The 22,342-nt window shown below is 30.6% G+C and overlaps 1 protein-coding gene across 1 annotated transcript; it reads right to left on the bottom strand.

Annotated features, from left to right (window-relative positions):
• Positions 1–443: 443 nt before the first annotated feature.
• Positions 444–22,342, bottom strand: LOC143055654 (tubulin-specific chaperone cofactor E-like protein). The gene is made up of 9 exons (XM_076228820.1): positions 22,031–22,342; positions 17,909–18,100; positions 16,722–16,860; positions 8,475–8,565; positions 6,478–7,060; positions 6,169–6,227; positions 5,147–5,283; positions 3,429–3,597; positions 444–2,918 (listed from the first exon to the last, which is right to left on the bottom strand). The coding sequence occupies exons 1-9, from the start codon at positions 22,211–22,213 to the stop codon at positions 2,633–2,635; spliced, it is 1,839 nt and encodes a 612-aa protein (XP_076084935.1). The 5' UTR covers positions 22,214–22,342; the 3' UTR covers positions 444–2,632.

Here is a 22,342-nt window from a genome sequence, read left to right as displayed (position 1 = left end):
CAATTAAGATTGGCATCTGCAATCATCTATATATATATATAGGCAGCACTTCAGCTTGTACACATGAAACACTGCATTATATTTAACACCCAATAACATATAACTATCACTCCTTGTGGAAGTGCCTTACGTGACCTAAAGTTGTTTGCATCCATATCATTCGGTCTCAGGTGAATAAATGTCTTATCAGCAATCATACCAGATCTCCTTATTTTACATGGCAAGGTAAATAACTCTTTTTTTCCAGCAAAGTTTTGGCCACATTGTAACAGTTGATTCTACACCACATTCATAAACCCTGAGCACTTAAACATCATTTTTAACTTAAAATAAAAATATGTTCATTCTATTTAATTTTATTAATTCAATGAACCTTGGAAATTTATGACTCTAACAAAGTAATAATTTAATGTCTTCTTCATATATCAGACAAAGTCTCTCAAAGATGCTCATATCAATAATCATATACATGTATCAATTTATCAATTATTAATAACATAAAGATTAATTTAATTAACACAATAAAACAATTGTTTAAACCAAAGGTAATCATATATAATTAATCTTGTGTAATATATAACTAATTCATCAGCATTTAGTTTAATAATATATTCATCAGAAAAAAAATAATAAACATATAACAAATCAAATAAAACAAATAAATCTAAAACAATAAACTAAGAAAATATAAAGCCATGCTGTAATTTTTTACAAATGTAAATGTTGATTTTTATAAATGGCCATAATTCACAACATTAAAGTGGAATTTAACGGAATAAATAAAAAATTACACAACATAAAAGTCTTCAAACAATTTTATATGAAGTATAAAGAATATATTGTTGGTAAGCATAGTCAGATCTAGAGAGGGGGCTGGGTTGATTTGGTTGATTACATAGGGAAACACTGAAGCGTGACTGGAGTGGGCCCCCCTTAGGTCAGTCATTCGGCCCCCTTACAAAACAGTTCTGGTTCCACCACTAGTTAGCAATACAGTTTGTCAATTACTTTATCATTATTTTTTGTTTTCCTCTCATTTGCTGGTTCCGTTCCATAATTGATTTTTGTACATTCTGGAAATAGTAGATATAGTTAAATCTAATTATCGGTAATTCATATTTTTCCTTTGATCTTACTGCCTAATATTTTCGAGTATCAACGTACTGGCTGTATCACTGAAAATATTAGGTAATACATTGCGTGACGGGCTCGTTTAGATATTCAACATGATATAGTCAGTATCAAAAACTCAATTACCTATTATTCTATATATATTAAGCCAGGTGGTTTCTTTGGAAAATCAAGGGGAAAAAATCACAAATTTTTATAAGTGTTTGACAATTTATGTTGACAGGAAAATTATGATAGTTTGTTTAACAAAACTAAAGTTATGTCTATAAATAAAAGTGTAAGAACTCAGTTGCCCTCATAACTCAATGTGTTTTTTGTAAGATGTGTATTAAGTTATATAATTGTTTAACCTAGTGCACTGCAAACTCATAATAAGATGACAAAGGTGTAGGTAAATAAATATATTGAAAAGTAAAATATGCGATGAAAAATAAAAAAAACCAAAGGCAAGTATAGTTACATGAAAACATGACATTATTTATACTTCAGGTAGAAACTACAATGTTGAAAAAAGAATAAACTGCACATGTTTTTTCGAGGCTTCTCCTGGGGGGGGGGGGGGTTCAAGTAATCACATAAACACATTTTAAACGGAGGAAATGTGTCTTTCATAGAATTAAGGGAGTTCTCTTCTCAGTTTCAAAGAAATTAACTTTTCAAAACATAAATTTATATAGATAGGGGTTTAATAAAGGAATCCAAAGAGCAAAATAAATATGTAGGTCACCATGCTTGTTTTCGAGATATTAGGCATCAAAATTTTGGCGGGAAAATATTCTCTCTTAACTTTTCATAGCTTTATCATTGACAAGTTGAAGTTCTCAAAAACTATTAAAAAGTAAAAATTTAAATTTTATAAGACTTTTACAGATGGCTTTTCATTATACATGTAAAAGATTTACAAAAAGAAATGGAGGTCACAGGGCAAATTTTTTCAAGCCATTCAAATGGATAAAACCAGAGGATTCCGAAAATCTGGCAAAAATCTAAAACATGACTGGCCAGCTTCCTTATAAACAATATGTATGTTTTAAATAACAATAGAACATAGTGTATTGTAGCAACATAACAGTCTTATAACAGCAGGAGTCTCTCTTACACTAGGTTTTTCAGATATGGACATTTGTAAATGAATAAAGAAGCACTATCACTGAAGATAATAAAGATTTAACAAATAAATAAAATAATGCTTTTCAATATTGTAGAGAAGCAAGGTCTATCATTTCACAACAAACACAATACACTATCAGAAAAGAAGAATCTAGAAGAGATCAAATAATGAAAACACAAAGGCTTTGTATGGCAAAGAAACATTCTCAAGAAAAGAAATGTGTCTTTCATAGAGTTGAATTTGATATGTTTTAAATTACAATGATAAATAATGTATTTTGAGTTTTATAACATCTAGAGCCTCTCTAAAGCTAGGTTTTGTAGGAATGGAGAACTTTTTATGTACATGTGTAATAAGCACTATCACGTTACAATGTTGAAAAAGTGTCTATCATTTCACAACAAATGCAATATTTTTGGGTGGAGTATTCTTAATTGGAGTTTTACTCTCCTCTCCCTTGTCCACATATGATTGCAGCATTAAGTAATGTAGGAATCCCTTGTCCTTGGTGAAGTCATCGTCATCATCGAGGTGGATATGAACTTGATCCCCCTCCATGATGTCAAATCGGCTCATTGGTAGATTTTCACATCTTGTTGATAGTTCTTCAAATACTTTATTTTCCTCATCATGGAAAGGGCCACATGCTAAATGAAACATCTTGAAATTTTTTACCCTGAAATAGATGAAATACTTCTATTACTTAATGAATAAATTTAGTGTATTTACTGTCTTCTGAATGGTTAAAAGTATTACTTTTATTTTCAATGTTGTCAATTGTTATGGTGATACACCCACTACGAGGTTGTATATTCATACACCAATATATGAGTACATTGTTTTTGTTAATATAAATAATATAAAAAAGTTCTTTCAGCCTTATTCTTGAGAGAAATTTATTTATAACTCGCAGATTATTAAATGTGAAAAGTCAAAAATTAATTTTATGGTTCAATAAATTCAAAATAAATTATTGCCTTTCATTATAAATAAATTTCTCTCGAAAAATACAGACGAACAAACAGACCCACAGACCAGAAAACAAAATGCCCATAAATGGGGCATACAAACAGTTGTTCTGCAATCCTAAATAATGATACTATAGAATATAAAGGAATCTTGAGTATATATTTATTATAAACTTCGGTATTTTGCATATGTCCATGTATTCTTAAAATATACTCACGAGGCATACAAACAGAACTTTTTGGCAACAAACAATCTCAGCTTGCCAACAGGTTCTACAACTCTTACTCTGGATGTTATCATCTGGTCCTTATACACAAGTGTAAGATTGATCCATTCCTTGAAACCTCTGGGAACAATTGTTACGTTTCTTAATGGTTTAGGCTTTCCTGAAATTGTAAATCATAGAAATATTCATATAAAATATGGTTCAAATTTGATTATGTTTATAAATTTCGAGTTAAAATACTGATAAAAAGTGTCATAATTAGGGGAAAAAAATATTTCCTGTATCCAGACAAAACATGCAAAAAGGGTTAGTAGGAAGATACAAAAATATTAAATAAGATGACAGATCGTTTAAAAATTGAAAAAGCAGTTCTCAGTTTAACGTAACGATACCCAAATTGCACCTATTTAGCAAGATTTCCTAGAGATTAAACAAGTTGTAATTTTATGATCCGATAGTATGCACGTCTTTCAACATAGGTGAATATATTTAGATATACACAAAACGTTTACAGTATTTATCAACAGAGGAAGTGTTTACTGAAAAAGCAAAATGTACTGAAACGTCATCTTTTTAAAATTAGCAAATACAATATGTTTCAAGTATCCATTTCTTAAAAAAAGATAGTAAGCATGGACAAATATCCAAGTGTTCCAAATATTTGAAGAAAAAAAAGACAAAAGCTCTGTTATTCGACTTTTTACGATGCAAATTTTAGCATGGATGCAATTTGGGTACTCCTCTTTACAGATTCATTGATGGTTTGGAGGTTAGTTCAAACCAATTTTTCTATGATTCCATATGAATTAAAAATCAAATTGGTGTACATATATAATAAAGAAGGATACAGCTACAAAATAAACACAAAATGGAAATGTTTGTCTTGATCATAAACAAAACGCAGTTGAAAAAACTGTCAAAATAGGTGCAATTTGGGTACCGTCATGTAAACCATTGAATTATTTTCCTATATTAAACATGTGATACAAGAGATTTTCTTTTTTCTGTTAGTATATTACTGTCTTAAATATCATACACCTAAATCCTTACAAACTTTTTCCCTAAAACAATGAACTATAATTTTATTTTTCATACATAATTTTTTTTTAAGTTTCATTTTTTCAATTATCATACGATTTTATTCAGCTATGTAATATATATTCAAATGCTCAATGAGGTTAATTTTTATTAAGCCTTTAGTCTAATTGATTTTAGACATTTATATAGAATACTGTAGCAACTCAGTTGTTTGAAGAAATTTTTCTATCAAAAAATATTTCTATTTCAGCAAAATATAATATATGAAAGATTTTTCATTTGGAAAAAGAATCAAAAGTTTAAAGACAAATGTGTAACAGACTTTTAAAGAATAAAGACCTGGGTTAAGGGAAATAACACTTAAAATCATTGGTAAGTTTGTGTAATTCATTTTCATTTATATTTTCTATGCTTCTAGGTTACATAGATTATTTTCAATCTGCTTCACATAAATGCTTAAATTACATTGATGAAACTTGACTTTCGAAAACATTAAACTGATTTAAAGAGTTATCTCCCTTAACCAAAGTCTCCCCCTCCCCCTTAAGAATGTTAACCTTAATGCTAGCAGTAGTGGCATAAATATATATAAATCTCATTTTAAACAAGACTGATGTTTTGCTGGAAAATCTTAAATTGAATATGAATACAATCCACTGTTCCAAACATACCATGTTTTTTCTCCAGCTCAAAATATCTTGGAGGTTTATTTGGATTGTCCATAAAGAATCGTAGATAATGCCATTCTGACTTGTCTCTTTCATTCACGGTCACCTCACTGCCGTTCAGAATGCTTATATTTGGAAGGCTAAAAAAAAAGTAACATACATAATAATATAATTTTTTTAAAACAGGCTATTATTTCAACTTGGGAATTATTTTTAATTATTGAATTTGCATAATTTCTTGTACTTGAAATTTTCAATAAATTCCATGTTTATTCTGTATTCTAATAATGTTTTGAGTGGTGCATAATACTTTCCATACAATGTAATTTGTATAGATAGTGTTGTGCCAGCACAGAACATTAAAATACAGAATAAACATGGAATTTATTGAAAATTTCAAGTACAAGAAATTATGCAAATCTAAAATTTGCTACTGTGGATTCATTATTTTTCGTGGGATACCAATTTTCGTGGTTTTCATTAGTACTGGTGAACCACAAATTTAAATGTTCATTGAATCACAAATTTGCTATTGGGTTTCATACAGACCTGGACAAAACCACGAAATCAACAATCAACGAAAATGTAAGATTTCCTCAATCCACGAAAATTGATACCCACGAAAATAAATGAATCCACAGTATTTGATTTTCTCTATCTACATATAAATGATATGTGACAATTTACAAGATGATGCACAGTTCTTGCATTGTACCCTCTATTGTTTATTTTTAGCCTTAAATGACATTTTGGTTGGCAAGCAGAATAATAAAACAGTTTTAAACTAAATACACCCACGAATGATTGTAGCAAAGTTTTGTTTCTAATGGGAGAGTAGTTTAAGAGAAGAATATTTTTGTAAAAATTAGCAGACTATTGAAGACCATTGGTGTGCTGTCTTTTGCTCTTTGGTCAGATTGTTTCCCCATTTCCATTTTCAATTTTATTTACATGAGACCATAAACCAAGAATCAAGCAATCCTAAAATAGTTTAAAGGGTTATACAAGGCATGTACACCAACTACCTTGCTATCTGAAGCTTTCTTCTGTCATCTTGACTTAGTTTTGTAGTCAGTTCTATATCCTATAAAGATAAGAAAAAAGAGCATGTTAAAAAATACTAATTTCAAAATATTTATTTCTGGTTTTTTTTTTGTGTTGATGGGTTGCTGGAAATTTATACCAAAAATCTTCTTCATAAATATGAAAAAACATCAATCAAATTACTTGTATACTAAATATGACTGGAAACTAAAAATATTTTGAGTAGCATTCACATCATAGTATACATTATTTTCCCAAATCACTTTATTAATGCAGAACATTATTCTTACCATAACTCGAACAGACTTCAATGATGGAAATCTACTCAAGGCTTCAATGTATTTCCAATCACCCAATTTTGTTTGACTCAGACATAAACTGGACAAGTTGGAGAATGGTTTTGTTCCTAAAATATCTTTTTTAAATTTTTCACATCTGGAACAAACTATTCCCTGACTGTCAGAGCCTTCATCAATAGACATATCAAATATTTCACATTCTGAGTTATCTCCCTTGTCATGTTCCATTCCTCCCATGTGACTATCATTTTCTGTGTCATGTGATGTTTCTGTGTCATGTGATGTTATTACATCCTCCTCCTCCTCTGGAACATAAAGTGTGTCCTCAAAACTTCCCATCTGCATTTCTTCTGTTGCTACACTTCTAAATGTGTCATGCACAAGATCATTAACAATATTTTGAATCTCATTTTGAACTTCAACATTACCATTCATATCTTTGTTCTGATCGCATACACATAAATCAGTGACATCATCATCTTTGTGCTCATAAGACAAATTCTGTAGAGGGTTCTCTGACAATATCAGAGATTGTAACTGTGGTAAATGTCTCAATTTCCAGATCTCTTCCCAACTGCAAGAAAAAATGTAGGTGAATAGCAAATAAATTTTTGACTGAATTTAAGAGTGAATAGTTTTAATACTTAGTAATAACAAACTTTGAAAATGGGAAAAAAGTGTAAACATAATGGTTTACGTTTTACATATTGTAACTAATGGATGGAGAGTTGAATTTATTCTCCACATATCAGGCATATTATGCTTTCAACTTCCATTAAATTATGTAACACATTCAAATGAAGTAAAAGATACTGTGGATTAATTATTATTCGTTGGATACCATTTTTCATGGTTTTCCTGGGGACAGGTCAACCACTAATTTTAATGTTCAACAAATTACAAATTTTCTCTCATGATGTATGCAGACTTTGGCATAACCGTGAAATTACATCTCCACGAAAAGGCAAGTTTTCTGCAATCCATGAAAAATTGGTACCCACAGTAACAGGTATGACCAAAACAATATTGGAAATAGTCATAAACCATACCAAGATGAGAAACAACCAACTATGTTTTTTTTCGCCAGGAATACTAATTTTGGAATTGCTTGTTCATGGTATAAACAACTGTGTATATAAATAAATCTTCTTGTATGCTACTAGTGATACAACAGACCCTTTTAGAAAAGAATACTGGAGTTAAACTCCCACAAAAAATTCTTGTTTTAAATGTTATGGCGAAATTTTCCTTTCTGTAATATTGATCACTGTCTTTAGCAGTGTTTTGAGTTTTATTTTTTTTCTCCAATTTTTGTGCTGTTTTTACTAGCTGCAGGAAAATTTGTTCTCTTCACCAGTGAAACATCTGTTCTCCCCAAATGAATGGTCAAAATTTAATTATAACATCAAATTATTTTGTTTTTTTCTGAATTTCCTATTGTGACGTCATAAAAATTGCCACCTTGACTAATGACTTCACACATAAAGCTCACAACTTTCTATAAATCTTTGAAAGGAAGGATCAGTCATAAGAGAAAGAGATTCCACCACTATAACTTGTGTATTACATTATTTCTCCACTCTCAACAGTTAAATTTTAATCATTTAAAAAGCTTGGCAAGCCTCACACTTTAAATGTTTAAATTGAACTGTTTCAAATGGAGAAGTATTGTAACACACTTGTTCCAGTGGTGGAATCTAAATAGAATAATAGGTAGTTGAGGTTTTGATACTGACTATACCATGTGGAATATCTAGACGAGCCCGTTAGGACGAGTTAAGATATTCCACATGATATAGTCAGTATCAAAAACGAAACTACCTATTATTCTGTTTATCGGTAATTATGACGTCAGGCAATGTATTGCCTAATATTTTCAGTGATACAGCCAGTACATTGATACTCGAAAATATTAGGCAGTAAGATCAAAGGGAAAATATAACAATTACCGATAAATATCTATCACATGACAATTAGCTAAAACAAACCTCTGAATCCTATTATTATTCATCCTGAGACAGTGTAAATTAGGCAGATTCTGTGCTACATCAGTATTGTTACAGGTTACTTTGTCAAAATCTGGAAAAATACATGTAAAAATGTTTATTTAACAGTCATTCCCAAAAAATGGGTACAATTCGAATGTAGACACTGTTAAAAAATAAATTTCAACTGAGCAGAGAGAGAGTGTTGTTTTCTTCTGTGTCTATATCTAGTCTGTCATTTTTTAAATTTTTACTTACACCATTTTAGTTGTTTTCTAGTTTTAGCATTTTTTGTAAGACAAGCTAAGTATGAACGTATCGGAGGTTAGTGTTGTATAAAGTCATCTTAAAAATTGCATTAGAGAAAAACACAAGATTTAAATCCAGGCTCATGTGAAATGGGTAACATTTACCACCATAGCAAACTGATTTATACGTATTATTCTGTATATATTGAAAGCAAACACCAATTTTAAGGTCTGAATTAATATCGTGTTTTAAAATAATTCAAATAAGTAGTTTTCACAACTTATTTAGTAATAAATTTAAACTAATGAAATGTTATGCTGTATAATATTTTAGTTTCATAATACAGCTTTCCAGGAAAAACACTATTATTTATGTTTTGAATCGCTTGTATGCATTTTTTATGCTTGTATTAATCCACACCCCCATCTTTGTTACGGAGGTTGATATCAAACCAGTATCTGAATGCTGATACATAGTTACACTTAACTCTTTAAATGCTAGCTTTTCTAAACAATTTATTAACATTACAAACTAAAAAACTGTTTTCTATCAAGTTATATGTTTCTTTTAGTCAAATGGACTTGTTCTTGTCAAAATCTCCGTAACGATTCATGAACTTTCACTCAAAATATGTTTTACCTAAACCGAATACTGTTCAACTTAATTTTATTAGCTCTATACAGATAATGTCATCTTCCTTCACACCATAATGTATGTATTATACTCAACTATGAAGTTTTGGAGTCAAAATAGTTTCATTTCGAAAATTTCTATCCTCCGTAACGACATTTAAAACCTTCATAACGGACAATATCAGTTCTTACCAACAGCAAACATATAAATGAATGTAAATATTGGAATTAAATGACAAACAAGACAACAGAATTAAACATTTTTCTTAGTAAATCGTTATCTAAAAAGAGTAAAGTCCTGTTAGAGAAAAAAACTTTTTTTCCTTAAATTTCTATCCTCCGTAACGTAAATCAATGATGTCGTCTATGATTGACATCACCTTTTGATTTTTATTAGTGATAATTGATGAACTGATTTGGTATCTATAACAATGTACAAGAATTTCAATTGGTATGATCGTGTTTACATGCATCTTTAGATTTTTTTTATTTGCATAACCTCCGTTACATTGATGAGTCCTAAATAATCTTGAAAATGTTTGCCATAAACTGCTGTTAAAGTTATGATTGTCGTCGTAATTACACAAGTTGTGTTGTAGACTATTTTAAATCTAAGAAAATGGCTGATATAACGTTTATTGAACGTTATAATGTTGCTCACATAATAGGGAAAAAACAAGTTAACCTACCTTTCTCAAAACAACATTTTTTTTTCTCAAAATCTGTATTTTGTTTATCTGTTTTCTTTATAATAAATGATGTTTGCTACAAAAATGACTTTCGGCAGTGTCGGCAGCCGCTGATACTGATAAAAAAAGTCTGACAACTTAACTGTAAATAACTGCGTCACGGAGGTTATTTAAACGGAGGTTAGTTTTATTTACATTATACATGGAAATATGTAACAATATTGTTGAGTTGCTTTTTCAAAACTGATTATTGAGAAGCTTTATGGGTGCTTTCAATGAAATAATCATCATTTTGATTTGTTCTTGGTTAGTGCGTTCCAAAATACGCGTTACGTAGGTTGGATTCTTATATGCGACAATCGAAAAAAAGAGAAAGAGAAGATTTTTTTTTATTTTTCGTTTCATTGCAATAAAAGTTAAAGGCAGGATTTTAAAATTTGATGTATCAACTTTGCTTAAAGTCACTTTGGGCATGATTTCCAATCATATAAATATGTTTTGACTGTACTTAAAGATACGTTACGGTAGGTTATACGTTTATCGGCGACATTGGTTTAATGGGTAAACCAAAGTGTATATTATAACTTCTGATTCTAAAATATTTTTGTGGATAAAAATCAATATAGTGTCAAATAAAAAAAGCAACTCTAATCATGATTTAGATGAAATAAAGTATTTTAATTCACACCGATATTTGGAGTTTTTCTTGGCGACATTCGGAATTCGTGTGATTTCCGTAGATTGAATAGAAAATCACACAAATATATTTACGATATACATCACAAAAGAATATAAATTTATTTTAGTATACATATTAATCACTTAGAACACGAAAAAGATTATCTGTGACATATGTTTAGCTTGCATTTTGTGGTTATTTGCCGGCGACACTGAAATTTTGTAATTGTACCCATTTTTTGGGAATGACTGTAAAGCGTTTTTTCTTTTAAGTTATACTTTCTATGTTTTACTCTTAGACCTTCTAGTAAGAAATATGAACACACACATATACATGTACATAGAAATAATTTTATGCAAAGACTCTTTTTTTTTTTTTTACATAATTGGAAATTGCATTTGTTAAAAATAAAAACAAAAAAAATTACCTGGAGTTGTCTCCCTTGAAAGACCAAAATAAACTTTTGTTAGTTACATTTGTACTTGTTATGTTACCATGGTTACCCATAATAATTATCAATGTGAAGTTTTTATTCAAAGACAATATTTTCAACATTTTCTTTAGATGTCCTTAATTGGGTGTGAAAGATATTAGAGTATAATTAGACTCCAAGATCTCTCTGTAATGAGCCTCTTCATGTTTTCTTTTATAATTGTGAATTCATTATTATTTGTTGTATACCAATTTTCCTGGCTTTCATGGGTACAGTTGAAACTCAAATTTAAATGTTAATGAATTGCAAATTTTCTGTAGGCTTTGTATGCAGAGATTGGCAAAACCAAGAAATCAAATATCCACGAAAATGCAATTTAAGTCTTCCTCAATCCACGGAAAATAAATAAATCAACAGTATGTGATAAATTGGCTGTTTTAATGGTGATTATTTGATCATCAAACCAAATATTTCATGACTATTTGATAATTTATGACTGTTTTCTTGATTATTTGATTATTTTCGTTTACTGTAGATTCATTTATTTTCATGGGTACCAATTTTCGTGGATTAAAGGGAAACTTCGCAAAAAATTGATATTATGTTCATTAGGCATAAAAATGCTCTAATTCATAGATATTATAGTTTTATTCCGCTAGATAAGCGATCACCATCGATTTTAAATTTAGAGAATCATTTCCATCCGTTCAGCCATTTTGTCTTCGTTCCCGGTTAATAAAATCGATATGTCTATAAACCCAAAAGGAACAAAACTACAGTAACCGATGTAGTCGTAATTGCATGTCGATATCTTGGCAATCGTACGGTTGTTTTATCCGACTTACTAACTTCAAGTTGATACGGAAAATATTCTTATTTTTTTAAAATTACCACGGTCTTTTGTTTTTAAACTGTTGATATTGGAATTAGGTAAAAAGTCAAAGTTGAAATCATAAATAAGTGATCCGTGAAAATTGTTTTCGAAAATCTAATTTGTTCATAATTCTTTAAAGTAATAAACTTTTTTCAAATAACTTTTAATCTTCCCTCATCTGATCACCAGCATGGCTACAGGTATTACTTTCAAAGGTATTGGGAGGGGTGTGAGGTGACACGTCTAGGTATTCAAGCGATTTCCTGTCGGGCTTGCAAGTTCATGCATCATTTCACTTCTGCATGTATTGATCGAATGTAGGAAAAAAAGTCACAGGAAAAAAAGTCACGGAAAAAAAGTCACGGAAAAAAAGTCACAGGAAAAAAGGTCACAGGAAAAAAAGTCACAGGAAAAAAAGTCACAATATATATTTTTGTATGAAATAGTCATATGGTCTGCACATACATGTACAAACAGGAGAAACATTCCCAATTTGTATTTTTTATGGAAATGGTCATAAGGCCGCATATATATATATGAATATATTGGGAAACATTCCCAATAGATATTTTATTTGGAAATAGACATTTTTTAATTCATTTTATACGACTAGCTTTGGAAATTTAGATATAAATTCAAAACATTTAAATGGAACATGTACATGCTGGTGTACTATTGATACATGTTTTCAAGGATTTGTTGTAATTATTTTTGTTTATATCTCTTATGAAAGAGATATGAGTTTAACAGCAACAATTTTCTTCATTTTGAATACAGTATATAACTTGACCACATGTTTTTTTTATTTTTATAAAGATAAGTATTCTGTAATTTAGTGTTAAACAAACAACTCATTGCCATTAATAATAGCTTAGTATTCATATATATTTATATGTCTAGGGACTGTTGATATTGATGTGTGGCTTCTTGTGGCACCTTTCCCCGGGTGCCCTTCCCCCTTTATAAACCTTTCATTTCCTGTCTTCGTATGAAGCCATATCAATGAAATACAACTTACGCTCAATATCAAATTAAAGGACACAATTAGTTAAAAAGTCAATTTTGAAAAAAAAGAACATTATTTATTCCAATACATTTTTATAAGTATATATATAATTCCTTTATAGTTTTTAAAAATTAACCACTAACATAACTTAAATAAGTAATCCAGTACAAATATATTATGACTTTTTTTCAATGCATTCAAAAACTCCAGTTTAATTATTTATTGCATACATGTACATAGTGACTTTTTCACATGCATTCCAACATATTTCTGACAAATTAGTTTACTTAAACAAATTGTGACTTTTTTTCCTGTGACTTTTTTTCTTGTGACTTTTTTTCCTGTGACTTTTTTTCCTAGGGGTATTGTGACTTTTTATCCTGTGACTTTTTTTCCGTTTACCGTATTGATCAGTGTACACGGCTGATAACTTATAACTTTCCATTTTGAACTATCAGATGTATAATATACAACTCTGTCTTACTTGTCATTACTAAACTCATACGCTTGTTTATAAATAACATTTCTGGTGTAAAGAATATTATTCATAAAAATATAAATAATACCCAAAAAATAAGATTTGATGGAATTAAAATCTATTTAAATATTTTTTCCAAGGGTGAATTTGGGAAAATGTAATATATACTCATTGTCAATGGTGAAGGACAGATTGGAACATACCAGAAATATTGATTTATAAAATGTACGCACTTGCCGATGATTCGTTTATACGACTGGGTTGAAAGTTATGGAACTAAAGCGCAATTTAAAATATACACATGTATACATTAAACATAAGAAAAAAACCCATATATTTTGAATAAATTGGGGTAAAAGTTTTGTAAATAGACTAGTCCACGTATGCCAACAGAAGGTAATCATCGAATGTCGATAGACTATTGTATACCAGAAGAAGAAGAGAACCAATTTGATTTAAATACAGGTCGATGTATAACTTTTGCTTTGGTTCATTGAAGTTGTCACGGGAAATAGTAAAATCACAGATTTATATTTCAATAAGATTGTTCTCGAACAAAGGAAGGAATTCGTAATCACAATTGTAATATATGCCACTGGACGAACACTAATTATCCCCAAGGGATGTGAATATTTTGCTGGCAAACTTTTGAGTATCAAAGTTTCAAATTAATTTCGGGATTTATTTTCTCTCTTGGTATTCAATAACAGAAAAAAGAATAAATTACTTGTCCGCTAAATAGGGGTATTCTTGTCAGATAAAAGACTTTTAGTTACATTAAAAAAAAATATGGAAATATGACATTAAATTGGTTCTGTCGTTTTTTTAAACATCGTTAAAAAGATGTGTGTCTAAGGTGAACGCCACAAGACAAGAACCCTGTAATACTAGTACGAGAGTATAGCATTTAAACCTTGCTTCTCAATAATATGGTTGTATCGGAAATCTTTTCATACAAATTGACAACTCATGGTCCGATATGCATGTACTATTTGCCACATAACGCCCATAGATCTTTCTACCATCATCATCTTATTCTTTGATATTGCTGTAAACATCGATGGTTCACACCCAAACAAAATGGGAGTAATGGACCCTCAGAGCTTCTCCGTGTTATACACTTGTGGAACTTTATTCATAGACGAAATTTCTGTATTGAAATGAATCTACATCTCACAAACAGGATTTTCAAATAATGATTTTGAGTAATCACCTTACAAACCAATATAAAAGTATGGCAAGATATAACCATGAAGGAATTTAGTTTTTGTCAGTCGCAAGAACTCATCACAATCATAAACGTATACGTATATATGCATGCAGTTTCAAATATCAAGAACAAGCGGTCGATGTCGATAGTCCGTTTTCTAACTGTTCAGAGTTAGACATGTCACTAGTTCATTCTTGGAAGCCTTAATATTCCCTGTCCAACGATGGGAACTCTTTCTGTTTGTATTGACTATAAATGCTTGTATGGTAATTCTGTCGTTTATCTGTACAAGTGGTTGCATTTCCTCTCCTTTCGCAACAAACAAACGAACGAAACGCTACTATTTTGCTTTCTCTGGAGCTCATCCTCAGTGGCGCTTATACGTCAGGAAACTTACATGTATGTATACTAATAATGATTGTTGCAAGAACAACGATGTATGGACAAACTATTCTAAATTCGTCAATATCAGTTATGCATGACTAAGATATAAGTTTTATTACAACTACTGTATTACTTATTTGGATTAATGACGGCTATCATGTTCAACATTGCACAAAATATTATCATAGAATTTAAAAAAAAAAAAAATTGTCAAAAAAAATAATGCCATAGCTTAGATAATTGGTATTCTTTTCATAAAAAGTTCGTGTAAATGATTGTCAAATGAATTTAATTATGCAAGAATAAAATGTTAAAAAGAAACTAAAACAAAAAAATCATGCATTTTGTATGTTGTATTTTTTTTTTTCAATTAAAAACTTTAAAATTGCTATAGTTTTATAAGAATTAAAACACAGCCAGATTTGAATACAAGTTAAAAAATTCCGGTAAAGTCAATGATATCAAACAGATTGGCAATGGTATAACAAATTGGGTAATATTGCATTTAGTTTTTATTAAAGATTAAAACTACCATTTTTTACTTCATTTACGCCAATTACCGCTAAGAAAGTAATCAAAAATTGTTTCCTTTTATTTTTATACACTTTCGGAATTACGAATCTGAAATTTTATTTTCAATTAATTTACACAATTTAATTATTGTATCTTTATTCTCATCGTGTATTAAACTCTTAGTGTATTAAAATCGTGACAGCATACTCTTTCTAACCCTTTCTGTTTATCCTTTCCAAATAACAACATTTATACCTGTGTACGCTTGAACTCACACCTGCGGCTAAATAGCTACAAGGTAAACAAATTGACCTCAAGCCGAGAAATATACAGTGACCTTTACAAAATAATATACACACTCTGCTCACACTTTAGTTGCATTGAAATGATTATCAAAACAATAACGGTAAATAGAACTGAAATAATTTCAGTTCAATATCAGTAAAAATGTTCAATAAATATTTTATGAAAAAATTCTCAACAATAATTAATGAAATTTATTCGAAAACATTTACTAGAGATAATTTAATAGGAGTTTAATTCATCAAAACAAAACGGTATATGCATATTCATTTTCGTTCATTCTTGTATTGTGGTTAATGACTACGACCATTCGTCAGCTGTGCGCTTTTAATTACGTATATTGTCGATAAGCTATAAGAGTTAAACAGATTTTGTTTTTTCCCAGAATTCAATAAATCGGGCTAATACGTCACGACCCACTCGAGAATTCAACCAAAAAAGTTTCAAATACTTGATTTTCTCCGTTATTAGAAGGAATATAAATTTAAAACTTTGCAAATGTGTTTTTTATGTTAAGATGAACATAATTAGATGATAAGTAAAAAATCGCGGAATTTCCCTTTAAGAAAAACTTATTCGTGGATATTTTATTTCGTGGTTTTTCTGAAGTCTGCATACAAACCTATAGAAAAATTATCACTCGTTGAATATTTAATTTTGTGTTTTCACTGTGCACACAAAATCCACAAAAATTGGTATCCAACGAATAATAATGAATCCACAGTATGTGATTATATTGACTGTGATAACTTGATTACTTTGGCACCCCCATGAGGGGCCTCTGTAATATGAAGATTTACCATTTGCACAAACATGGAGTTCTTTAAGTGATGGGAGATTCTTGGACAGGTTAAGTATATCTGACCAAGATACCATAGTACCATTTAATACCAGATTCTCTATACTGGGTAAACTTGTGCTCCATTTCTCTAAAGCTTGCTGAAAAATAATCAATAGGATTTAATTGCAAATGTATAATATCAAAAAAAGTTCATGTTTCCAATGGATTCTTTCATATACATGATATACATAAGTTTCATTTTGAATAATCTACTGTTTTTATCTACATTGAAATGGAAAATACATAAAACTGATCCTTTTTCTGTTATCATGCAAATTTAGCCCAGCTCATGATCACTTAAGGTACAAAATGTCTTCGGTAATTAGCCAAAAACACAGTCATTTATTTTAACCTGAATATAAATATGCACTGGTTTCCAATATGTTTTAATTTTTGTACACGGTATTAATCAAATCTTGTTTACATTTGTACATAGATCCATTAATTGTTGGACTTGGTTTTTATGCCACTTTGAACATTTTTGCCAATATCATGATGTGTATGGTGTTGACAGGCAAGTGATTCTGTAGTTGAATTACCTAGACCACTAAGCAATCCCAGCTCTACTTTAGAAAATGGAAAATTCTTACTCTTTCAACACCCTGTGGTAAATTACATGTAAAATCAGGACAAGATCATGAAGAACATGTCGATGTGATTTGAAAATGTCTCAACCCTGCTTTGTGGTAGACCAACAAGTTGAGCAGGATTAAAAGAAGTTTGAGTTCACAAGATAACAGCCATCTGCAAGAAAAATGTGACCCTACTCTAGGACACATTATTCTGATTCAGGGCAGACCAGTCTTTGTTCTACTTCCTAAATGACACATGTTTAGCCTAAGGCAGCAAATACCAGTTTTAAAGTCTGTTATTTGAACTGATTCATGAATCTAACCTGCTACATGTTCCCAGTGTTCTCCCCAGGCCCTTATAGGACTGCGGGCCTGTGATGTATAATTTTTGTATAATTTTTTACCGTGGTTCTATTGGTCTTACTGTACCTGCACTCCTGCAAGAAGTTATGCAAACCATATTTACAATGTAGCCATGTATAATAAGCAGTTGTCCTGTGTATAATAAGCGCCCCCCTTTTCATCCCTTTAAAATCTTGAAAAAAAGTTTCTATTCAGACTACTGGTGACTTACACATTCATCTTTTAAAGGATTTCTAGCAAAGTTAACAAACTTCAGACATGGTAGCTGTGAAAGTAATTCCAGCACATCACTCCAGTCATGTAGATAATTGTCTGACAAATCTAAGTCCACAACATTAGGACATAACGACTTCAGTCCTTCATGTGGGAGGCCTGCCTTCCATACACCACTATTATTTAAAATCTGAAAAAAATAAAAAATAAAGTGAGTTTTATTAATTGAATTGATTCATATTTTTAATGTCATGAATGTTGGAGTCTTTTAAAGTTGAGTGTATGGTATGATTTTTCTCTTTCTTGAATGCAGTACGGTTGCCTATAATTACTTACATCAACTTCATTTGAAATTTGTTGGATACATGTAGTTATTTCATTGGCAATCATACAACATGGCCTTATTTTTTATATAATATGTACATGTACTGTCCAATATGCAAAATAGAAAGATTAGACATCTGTAAATTTTATTGTCATTGATTGTGATTATTGTCTCCGACTATAAGTGTATTACTATTTTTCTGCACTCTCAACATGCTCAATAGTAAGTAAAAGCTTGTCAAGCCTGGTGCTTTAAATATACAATTTATCTGTCTCGAGTGTAGAAATATTGCAACACACTTGTTGCAGTGGTGGAATGTATATGTACATCTTAAACTACAGTAACAGAAATTACAGAATCAACATCTATATGTAATGTAGTTAGCCTGGCAAAAACAAGCAGAATATACAATGTTGACTAAATAAAATGAAAATGGTCTTTTTTAAAGGGCCTTATAAACTATAGTATATATATATATATCTATCCCATTCTTTTCCCTAAACATATATAATCCTTGATATACATTTGTAGTTCTTCTTTTATCACAAAGATACAGATCTATTATCTATCAACTACATGTATATATCATGTATATTTGTATACCAAAAATAAGACTTTGTACGTGTTGTACATATAAATCTATGAAATTTAACTGTATTTGTTTATGTGCTTCAGCTCAGATGTCTGTTACTACATGTACTATCTTGAGGATTTGCATTTAATTATATACATTGTACACATGTTTCTATTTATATCATTTTGATCATATGAAAAATGAGGGATTTAAAAAAACAAACCACCAATGTGATCAATATACATGCAACCTGTTACAATTGACGCAAATCACAAAAAGTAGATACTTTAATAGAGATGCATAAATCCATGTCCTTTACTTGTCTATGATGACATCTCTGTCCTTTTCAAAAGTTAATGTACTGTCAAACATCATAGTTTAATGTCATATAAAACTTCAAATTAAAAAAAAAAGTTTTATACATTTTTTATGTATCATGTACAAGATGTACTTGAATGGTGAAGTTTAACTGTAAAACAAGTGTACTAGAAATTTCTTTTAAAAGAAAATCCTTTAAATATATTATCAAAATCTTTATAAATGTTAACTGCTATTTATAGTATAACTAATCGCCTTATTTGAATATCAAAAATAAGACAACGCGTGACCGAACGAGGCATGGATAAAACGAGTGCGTAGCACGAGTTAAATCCATAGGGGCGTTCGGTCACAAGTTGTCTTATTTTTTATATTCAAATACGGCGATTAGTTATACTTTTTATTACATTGGCTAACGGCTTTTTTTAAAGAAATTAATGTAGAAAATGTAAGGAACTATATGTTTTTCCTACACATTCACAATTTGTTTTGATCCGACGTTATCGATGTCTTAACAACCCATATTGTTGTATGACGTCAGAGAGTGAAATAACCACGTTTATTTCACATGTGAAATTATCGGTTTTTATTTAACTGGGAAATCAATGTAATTTATTGCAACCAATGTAATAAATTGAATTATTGTCTTCAATATGTTCCTGTAAACATGCAATAGACAACTTTCGAGTTCGATGCATTTCCGGCAAAAACTCTGGTTTTAGTGAACGTCATTTGTGCGTTTAGGGGCGTCGTCACTTCCATTCCAATGTTGAGCGAGTGGTTGGAAAACTACAATTCTATATTGTACAAATTATTCGGCAAACTGAATTCTCAAAATTGACAATCAGCACTGCTGTCATTAGGGAATTGTCATTAAGTACCTACAGAAGAACCATTATTTGTAGTTTATCCTGCACAATAACGATCACTGAGATGCTTGATGAAAGTTAATAGTACAGGGATACAGGCAACCCCCTCTATCTGTTAAATGACGTCATAAAGGCGCGTATAAATGACGAGTTTTTTCCGGTGACAAATGAACTCGAAAGTGGTCTATTAAAACAACGACGACACAACAAGTGTTGAAAACTGATTATTTGAAGTGAATTTTAAAAGCCTGTGGACCATAACTCTGCAACAGAACATTGGGGGATCCAGGGGGGGAGGGGTTCTGGGGTTGGAACCCCCCTTTTTTGGGGCCAATCAATGCATTTGAATGGGGACATATAATTGGAAACCCTCCTTTATCATGGGTTGGGACCCCCCCCCCCCTTTTTAAAATGGCCGAATCTGCTCCTGCAGAATAACCTTCAAAACCAAACAAAATTTGAACTTGATCGATCTGTAACTGGTCATTATAAAACTATATATATACTAGAACACACCAGTGATATCACGGGTCCGTGACTGAATTAAAGTAAATAACTATGTGCAAGCCTTATTTTAGTATTAGTATTGTCATCTGATAAAGTCATGCCGATTATAAGATACACAGTTTTTCTCTGCTTTCAAGTCTTTCTGTTTGAACCCGTCGAACTGAAACAATAATATTAATTATTTGGAAAACAAAAGGTCCTGGAATGGAGTATTTTTTAATCAACAGCATTGTCCTATATACATGATATAAGTTATAAATAAAGTTGAATTCTTTGCTTCGCTGTTTTACGTCATGCCCACTAACAAATTGAAAACTGTACCTATATGCCTTATTTTTAGTCCAGATTTTTAGTATTCGTATTGTTATCTTAGAAAGTCTTACTGATTAAAATACTACAATAGGTAACAATTTGACAATTTAGTAGTGTCAACCCTGTGGTTATGACCCGTGTATATAGCATATTAATCCTGAATACAACGTTTGGTGGTGCACCTGTCAGATGCGGAACGTACAGATAAGGTAATAGGTAACAGGTGAATATACTATTGGTATCGGTAGCGGACTCGACCCGGAACTTCTTAATTATTGGCAATATTAATTACGTGGAAAACAAAAGGGCCTGGAGTGGTGTAATTTTTAATCTACACCTTTGTACTATATTAGTTATATATAAAGTTGAATTCTGTGATTCGTCGTTTTTACGTGATGACGGCTGACAAATTGGACCTCGTAATTTTAGTATTATAGGTACCAAATATTAAATCAATATTTTTAAGCATGAAGAAAAAAGTGTGATTAACTGAATTGCCAGACTGACAGACGGACAGACAGACGACAGGTTGAGTGCAAACTTATAGTCTTGAAAGGGGACTAATTACTCATCTTAAAATCAAATTAAATACACCAAATTGTATAACAACTTTGAACATGTTGAAGGAAAAGTTAAATAAAAAATGGGAATGCATGGAAAATATACCAAAAATAATAGCATGGCTCTAAGTAATTCACTTATTCCTCGTATATTCCATGCCACTGTGTTGATTGTTTATGAATGTCATGATCTTGTTAAAAGATAATGTACAATGATGTATAAAAACTTAAAAATTCTGTACTTTTTAAGGTTTTTAACTTTTTAATTTAATTTTTACTTATCATTCAGATAAGTACACTGCAACTTTGACCAATGATACAGGCAATCAGACAGCTGTTCATGTCAAACTCTGTCATTTCATTCAAAACAAAGGGTTTTACAATTTATTAAATTCCAGCACATCTTCTTTTATGAGTTAAGAAAAAAATTTTCAACTGCTGATTTATTTATTTCTTTCCATTAAAGTAGAAATTACATGACTCAGTAAAGAATTAATAAACATTACTCAAAAATTTAAATTGTAAAATATATATATCTGGCAAAATGCCCTCATTATCATCAGCTGATTCAGGATGTCTCAGATTTTGATATTTCATGAATTCAATAATCTATAAACAGTTTTTTTTTTCTTAAAGGATCGCCAAATAAACCCACCACATTTCTCAAGTAAGCCAATTCTGCATCTGAACCACTCGTCTTTGGTTTGCCATGAAAAGCAATTTCAATCACAAAGCCCGACATATTTTCTGAGCTTTCATCCACACAATATTTCTGTTTTAACGCATCTGTAAAGGACTTTTTCCTTTTTGTTCTCTGTCTTGGTCTTTCTTGCGCCATCTTGCTGACCAGTGGTATGCAAGATTTCTACACTGTTCTATAGACCGTAGAGATATATTTTTAGCTATGATTTCAGTAGGTCAAATGCCACCTCGCCAGTTTGTTTTTGTTTTCCTTTGCATGATGTCC

This window comes from Mytilus galloprovincialis, chromosome 12, assembly GCF_965363235.1.
Source record: "Mytilus galloprovincialis chromosome 12, xbMytGall1.hap1.1, whole genome shotgun sequence".
In the NCBI taxonomy this organism is placed as follows: domain Eukaryota; kingdom Metazoa; phylum Mollusca; class Bivalvia; order Mytilida; family Mytilidae; genus Mytilus; species Mytilus galloprovincialis.
This window is presented reverse-complemented; position numbering and strand designations above follow the sequence as displayed.